This window comes from Procambarus clarkii, chromosome 47, assembly GCF_040958095.1.
Source record: "Procambarus clarkii isolate CNS0578487 chromosome 47, FALCON_Pclarkii_2.0, whole genome shotgun sequence".
Lineage (NCBI taxonomy): Eukaryota > Metazoa > Arthropoda > Malacostraca > Decapoda > Cambaridae > Procambarus > Procambarus clarkii.
Window position 1 is genome coordinate 31644072 of NC_091196.1, and position 8336 is coordinate 31652407.

Consider the following 8336-nt stretch of genomic DNA (forward strand, 5'->3'; position numbering starts at 1 on the left):
AAAGTTTTAGTCTCTGACCAAGGTCAGGAATTTGTTTGTAATACTTTTAGAAATGTTTGCAAAATTCTAGAGACAACTTCGGCCTTAACAACAGCTTACCACCCTCAGGCGAACCGGTTGACGGAACGAACCAATCGTCCAGTTAAAGATATGCTTGCAATTCTTGCAGAGCACGATGCAAACTCATGGGACGAACACCTACCATATGTTCAGTTGGTTTTGAACACTGCTATACGCCAATCCATCAATACCCAACCCCTTCTGCTTTATATTGGTCATTCATGTATTTCCCATCAGGTCTGCTGAACAAACATACTGTTGTGTATGGAGAGGATTATCCTTCAGAAGTCCTCATTAAGATGAAAAATACTTGGAGAATTGCAGCTGAAGTTTCCCAAAAGGCACGGGATCGATGTGTTCAGGATTATGACAAGAAAGTACTACCTCTTGAGCAGAAGGAGGGTAGCCTCGTTTTCAGAGTTAATGAAGCTGCGCCCGCCAACCAGAGTAGGATACTAGCTCCTAGAAGGCGGGGGCCGTATCGAGTAATTAAGAGAGCAGGTCCTGCATATCTTGTCATAAAAGGAGTATTTGAGAACCAAGTGAAAAGAACTATCCATATTAATAAATGGAAACTTTATCATGCTAGGGAGGAACTAGAGCTGCCTTCAGCAAGTTTAATTCCTGACTCAGTGGTGCTGACTAATGATTCAAGTGTTGAGCCAGATGCAGAAGATGATCTTCCGTCAACTCTCATCAGTAGTTAAGTGCAGTCTTGTCATCCCATGGAAACAAGATCTCGCGCTGTACAATAAAGGTTAAAGAAACTCCTTTAGTCAGGATTATTAGAGTTCATTAAAGTTTCCTCTAGCGGCAATAATGTGAATTTATTAATTGTGCTTAACTCAGACAGCAGATCTTGCTGCCTGTCACTGCCCTTGTGGATTTGTTTAGCAGATCTTGCCTTACTCTGGGGTTTTCCAACCTTCTAGAACCCAGAGTTATATACATACTTCTGCCATTTGTTGTGCCTGTCTTTTTCCCAGGTCTGATTTGTACACCTGACCAGCCAGTCCAGCCACACGTGAAACCATGATCGACATAAGAACATAAGAACATGGTAACTTTGGTTGAGAGTAGGCACAGTTGATGAAATGCAAAGGGTAACCAAGGCGAGAGAATGATTTATCTACAAATCATTCCTTTATCTACAAATCATTCTCTCGCCTTGGTTACCCTTTGCATTTCATCAACTGTGCCTATTCTCAAGCAAAACGCAATTTCTGTCATCCTAAACCTGCTTCCAACACTAGTAGCACAGTACTATGCCTTCCCTTCATATCTGAACTCAAAACTTTTACCAATACCTTTCGTCCTCTTGACATAAAGCTCGCCTTACGACAAACTAACACACTTCGTAGCAATCTAGTTCACACTGCTCTTCCTGCTTCTAATGCTGCTGGTGCCTACTCTATTTCCTGTTCGTCTTGTCCTCTCCAATACTTTGGCGAAACTGGCCGTACACTGAATGACAGACTTAAAGAACACAAGAGAAGTGTTAAGCCTGCAGACACTAACAATGCTCTCTTCTGTCATCTGAGGGATTCCAATCATCCTATTGATTGGTCTTCCTCCAAAATAATCTTTCCTGCCTCTACTCTACACAGACGCCGTCTTGTTCAATCGGCTCTAATACACAATGTACCCAACATGAACTTGAGTCCTGGCTTTGTTGCTGTGGACTCTTCCCTTTCACAGTATATACTCAAATGCTCTAATCTTTCTAACAAAAGTGACCTAACATAAGATTACCCTTCCATTTATCTTTCTTTCTCTTTACTTTTCTTTCTCTCTTCTCTCTTTTCCGTTCATTGTTTTCTTTACGTTCCCTTACTATCCTCTTCTTATTCCTATTACTACCTCCTTCTCATTCGGTGATTATAATAGGAGCTGCCTCGTATGGCCCAATAGGCCCTCTGCAGTTCTTATTCCTACTACTATCCACTCCACTACACTTTGTTCCTCATCTTTCTCTAGCCTATTTATTGCCTGCATCTACTTCCTCATCACAATCGACTTGAGAATGGTCCAGGACGGACCAAAACGTCGTCGCCCCTACACCTTCTAGTGTGTGGTCTGGTCATTGAACTGCATAATCTAAATGGGGCCAAACCAGAGCAAGATATAGCTGAAGAACAACACCAGGCGTCTTGTTACTAACGCTTCGATTAATAAATCCAAGTGTCCTATTCGCCTTATTACGAACATTCATGCATTGATCCTTTGGTTTTAAATTCTTACTAATCATAACTCCCAGATCCCTTTCGCAATCCGACTTCGCAATCTCAACACCATCTAGCTCGTATCTTGTAACTCTATCATCATTACCTAGCCTCAGAACTAGAACATTTATCAGCATTAAACTGCATCTGCCAATCCTTTGGCCATTTCAAAACCCTATTTAGGTCGACTTCAAGTAATAGTGAGTCTTCTTCCGTGTTAATTTCCCTACCGATTTTTGTATCATCGGCAAATTTGCAAATGTTGCTACTCAAACCTGAATCTAAATCATTTATATATATTATAAACAACAGAGGTCCCAATACAGAGCCTTGAGGCACTCACAACATTTTCCCACTCTGACTTAACCCCATTTATATTAACTCTCTGTTTCCTTTGGTATAGCCATGCCCTAATCCAACTTAATATAGCACCCCCAATACCATAAGCCTCTATCTTTTTAATCAGTCTTTCATGTGGCACTGTATCAAAAGCTTTGCTAAAGTCAAGGTACACAACATCGCAAACCTTACCACTATCAACTGCCTCAATTATGCTGGAATAAAAAGATAGGAAATTTGTTAAAAATGAATGGCCGTTTGAAAAACCATGTTGCAACTCATTTATTAATTTATGTTTTTCAAGATGAAGACGAATTGTATTTGCAATTATCGATTCAAGTAACTTTCCCACAATAGACGTTAAGCTAATTGGCCGATATTTTGATGCAAGTGATCTATCTCCTTTCTTAAAAATTAGTACCACATTAGCAACCTTCCACGACTCTGGCACTCTGCCTGACTCTAATGATTTATTAAATATGGTATACAATGGCTCGCAAAGCTCTTCTATGCATTCTTTAAGCCCACTGGCAAATACTTCATCTGGCCCTGGGGATTTGTTTGGTTTGAGTTTTACTATTTGATTAATAATATCATCCTTGGTAACTGTTAGACTAGTCTACCTGTCCTCATCCCCCACCCACATAGACTTCTCTATGCCTTCTATGCAGAAGGCATAGAGTTAAGTCCTTCTTTAGTAAATACAGAGATAAAATATTTGTTAAAATACTACTCATCTCTTCGTCATTATCCGTTATCTGACCTGTCTCAGTTTTTAATGGACCTATCCTTTCCCTAACTTTTGTTCGATATAACTGAAAAAATCCTTTAGGATTTGTCTTTGCTTGGGCTGCTATACGAACTTCATAGTTTCTTTTTGCTTTCCTTATCTCTTTTTTTAACATTTCTAACCAGTTGTACGAATTCTTGTTCTAAACTGACTTTCCCATTCTTAATCCTTTTTTACCATGCTCTCTCTCTCTACCTATAAGGTTTTTCAGATCCTTTGTTATCCATTTTGGGTCATTTGAATTTGATCTATTCAATTTGTAAGGTATACTACTTTCCTGTGCTTTGATTATAATATTTGTAAATAAGTTATATTTTGAATCCAAATCGAAATCCTCCTTTACATCACACATCGCTGGGTTCACGTCTTGCTCCAAGACGGCCCTTCCCCCCCCACATGCTCAAAACTTTCCAATCTATTTGCCCCCCAAAATTTCTTAGGATATTGAAATTAGCTTTACGAAAATTTGGCACTTTAACAGAATTTTCTCGGCAGAAAACTGCAGATCTATTTCACTCAATGCTAAATCTGACAAAAATGAAAAATCTTCTCTAAATCTTGACAAAAATGAGTTTCCGATTGGACTCTTCATTGACCTGAGAAAGGCCTTTGACACTGTTAATCACGATTATCTCTTACGTAAACTCCATCATTATAGAATCCGAGGCCTTACACTGTACTATATCCAATCCTATCTTAGTGATAGACACCAATGTGTAGCCATCAATAATATAACCTCTCCCACTCTACCAATAACCGTTGGAGTGCCACAGGACAGCATTTTGGGACCTCTCCTATTTCTTATATACATTAATGATCTGCCTAATGTCTCTAACATTCTGAAACCTATTTTGTTTGCTGATGATACTACCCTCATCTACTCTAACCCCAACCCACATACACTAAATGATGTTGTTAATAATGAGCTAAAAAAAGTCCACTTATGGATGTCAACCAATGAACTAACACTTAACATAGAAAAAACCTACTACATCTTATTTGGAAGTAAATCTACATATGCAATTCAGCTTCAGATAGATAATGTAAACATTAGCAATAAAAATGATGGAAAGTTTCTTGGCATATTCCTAGACAAGAGACTCAACTTCAGCACCCATATACAACACATAACTAAGAAAGTCTCTAAAACAGTTGGGATACTCTCCAAAATCAGATATTATGTCGCCGCCGCCGCTGCCATCACTACCACCGCCGCTGCCATCACCGCCGCTGCCATCACCGCCGCTGCCATCACCACCGCCGCTGCCATCACCACCGCCGCTGCCATCACCACCGCCGCTGCCATCACCACCGCCGCTGCCATCACCACCGCCGCTGCCATCACCACCGCCGCTGCCATCACAACCGCCGCTGCCATCACCACCGCCGCTGCCATCACCACCACCGCTGCCATCACCGCCGCCGCTGCCATCACCACCGCCGCTGCCATCACCACCACCGCTGCCATCACCGCCGCCGCTGCCATCACCACCGCCGCTGCCATCACCACCACCGCTGCCATCACCGCCGCCGCTGCCATCACCGCCGCCGCTGCCATCACCACCGCCGCTGCCATCACCGCCGCTGCCATCACCACCGCCGCTGCCATCACCACCGCCGCTGCCATCACCGCCGCTGCCATCACCACCGCCGCTGCCATCACCGCCGCTGCCATCACCACTGCCGCTGCCATCACCACCGCCGCTGCCATCACCACCGCCGCTGCCATCACCACCGCCGCTGCCATCACCACCGCCGCTGCCATCACCGCCGCCGCTGCCATCACCGCCGCCGCTGCCATCACCACCGCCGCTGCCATCACCACCGCCGCTGCCATCACCACCACCGCTGCCATCACCGCCGCCGCTGCCATCACCACCGCCGCTGCCATCACCACCACCGCTGCCATCACCGCCGCCGCTGCCATCACCGCCGCCGCTGCCATCACCACCGCCGCTGCCATCACTGCCGCTGCCATCACCACCGCCGCTGCCATCACCACCGCCGCTGCCATCACCGCCGCTGCCATCACCACCGCCGCTGCCATCACCACCGCCGCTGCCATCACCACCACCGCTGCCATCACCACCGCCGCTGCCATCACCACCGCCGCTGCCATCACCACCGCCGCTGCCATCACCACCGCCGCTGCCATCACCACCGCCGCTGCCATCGCCACCGCCGCTGCCATCACCACCGCCGCTGCCATCACCACCACCGCTGCCATCACCGCCGCCGCTGCCATCACCGCCGCCGCTGCCATCACCACCACCGCTGCCATCACCGCCGCCGCTGCCATCACCACCGCCGCTGCCATCACCACCACCGCTGCCATCACCGCCGCCGCTGCCATCACCGCCGCCGCTGCCATCACCACCGCCGCTGCCATCACCGCCGCTGCCATCACCACCACCGCTGGATTCACCACCGCCGCTGCCATCACCGCCGCTGCCATCACCACCGCCGCTGCCATCACCGCCGCTGCCATCACCACCGCCGCTGCCATCACCACCGCCGCTGCCATCACCACCGCCGCTGCCATCACCACCGCCGCTGCCATCACCGCCGCCGCTGCCATCACCGCCGCCGCTGCCATCATCACCGCCGCTGCCATCACCGTCGCTGCCATCACCACCGCTGCCATCACCACCGCCGCTGCCATCACCGCCGCCGCTGCCATCACCGCCGCCGCTGCCATCACCACCGCCGCTGCCATCACCACCGCCGCTGCCATCACCACCGCCTCTGCCATCACCGCCGCCGCTGCCATCACCGCCGCCGCTGCCATCATCACCGCCGCTGCCATCACCGCCGCTGCCATCACCACCGCTGCCATCACCACCGCCGCTGCCATCACCGCCGCCGCTGCCATCACCGCCGCCGCTGCCATCACCGCCGCTGCCATCATCACCGCCGCTGCCATCACCGCCGCTGCCATCACCGCCGCCGCTGCCATCACCGCCGCTGCCATCACCACCACCGCCGCTGCCATCACCACCGCCGCTGCCATCACCACCGCCGCTGCCATCACCACCACCGCCGCTGCCATCACCACCGCCGCTGCCATCACCACCACCGCTGCTGCCATCACCACCGCCGCTGCCATCACCACCACCGCCGCTGCCATCACCACCACCGCCGCTGCCATCACCACCGCCGCTGCCATCACCACCACCGCCGCTGCCATACTATGCTCTCATCTCCTAACTATACATCCTAACTATGCTCTCATCTCTCTATATTATGCACTAATCTATCCCTATCTTAATTATGGTATCTGTGCATGGGGTTCAACCACTGAAAACCACCTCAAGTCCATCATCAACCAGCAAAGATCTGCTATCAGAATAATAACAAATTCTGCTTTCAGACAACACTCAGCCCCCTTGTTTAACTCCCTTAACATGCTAAACATAATCTCACTCCACAAATTTTCTTGTGTCAGTTACATTTACAAAACCATGTTCTGAAATGCAAATCCTGCTCTGAAACTCTCCCTGGTCAGATGTAATAGGACCCATTATCACCACACCAGAAATAAATATCTCTTTGATATCCCCAGAGGCAAACTTAATCTGTGTAAACACTCTATGCAAATAAAGGGACCCAGTCTATGGAACTCATTCCCTAATGAATTGAAAAGCTGTCCAACTTTTGCATCATTCAAAAACAAAACTAAAAAGTACCTAATCTCATCCGCATAGATTTTTTACCTTGTTGCTTAAAATTGCACTGTATCTATTGCTACCCAATCTCCCTATATTTATGTACCCAATCCGAACATCTTTACCAATGTGATCATTACTGTCTTCTTATATGTGTTATCAATTTGCTGTATGGTGTCTGTTAATCTTGTTTAAATTACCAATCAAGTTGTCAATGTAATCAATCAGAGCTTTAATATACCAATGTGCTTTAATATACTTACTATTCTCTCTCATCTCATTTTTTTTCTTGCAATGTATCTGTTATCATTTTATTAATTCTGCTAGAATTTACGTACTTAAAATTATCTGTTAGATTAAGGACCTGCCCGAAATGCTGCGCGTAATAGTGGCTTTACAAGATTGTAAATATTATGCTATGTATTCTCTCTAACCCACTGTACATTCTTGTATATAAATAAATAAATAAATAAATAAATAAATAAATAAATAAATAAATAAATAAATAAATAAATAAATAAATAAATAAATAAATAAATAAATCTGATTTCTTTGTGGTCACTGTTCCCTAGTTCACTCCCGATTTCGATATCATTAATATGTGTTTCCCCTGTTAGTTAACTCTAAATCTAAAATATTATTTTCCCGCTTTGGTTCTTTAATGTGTTGCGTAAGAAAGCAATCGTCAATTAATTCTAGAAAATCTTCTGCTTCATTATTCCCTGTTTTGTTCAACCAGTTTATTCCACTAAAATTAAAGTTACCCATGACATAAATACTGTTAGATCTAGATGCTCTAGATATTTCATCCCATAGATGCTTTCCTTCCATTCTGTCTAAATTTGGTGGCCTATATATAACTCCTATTATAAGATTATTTGCTTTTTCGTTTAATTCTATCCAAAGAGTTTGTGTGTGTGGCTCAGTTTTGATTCCCTCTTTGAGACTACATTTCAAATTGTCCCTAACATATATGGCTACTCCCCCTCCTCGTCTAATATATCTATCTGTGTGAAATAGTTTAAATACATTTATTTGATATTCAGCTAATAGTTCTCTATTTTCTACATTCATCCACGTTTCGGTAAGTGCAATAGTATCTATTTTTTTCTGTACAGACAGGAGCATTTAATTCGTTTATTTTGTTTCTTAGACTTCTACTATTAGAGTAATATACCGTAAGTGTATTGTTATTTTGAGGCCCTTCTCTTTCCCTGATCATTTTGCCAATTTCTTTCTCCCACAAACACATACTTTCAT

General features: G+C 45.6%; 1 protein-coding gene across 1 annotated transcript; it reads right to left on the bottom strand.

Moving 5' to 3' along the window:
• Positions 1-832: 832 nt before the first annotated feature.
• Positions 833-6109, bottom strand: LOC138350911 (angiomotin-like). Its single transcript, XM_069302372.1, has 2 exons — positions 5768-6109; positions 833-988 (listed from the first exon to the last, which is right to left on the bottom strand). Exons 1-2 carry the CDS (start codon positions 6107-6109, stop codon positions 833-835), a joined length of 498 nt encoding a protein of 165 aa, XP_069158473.1.
• Positions 6110-8336: the final 2227 nt, after the last annotated feature.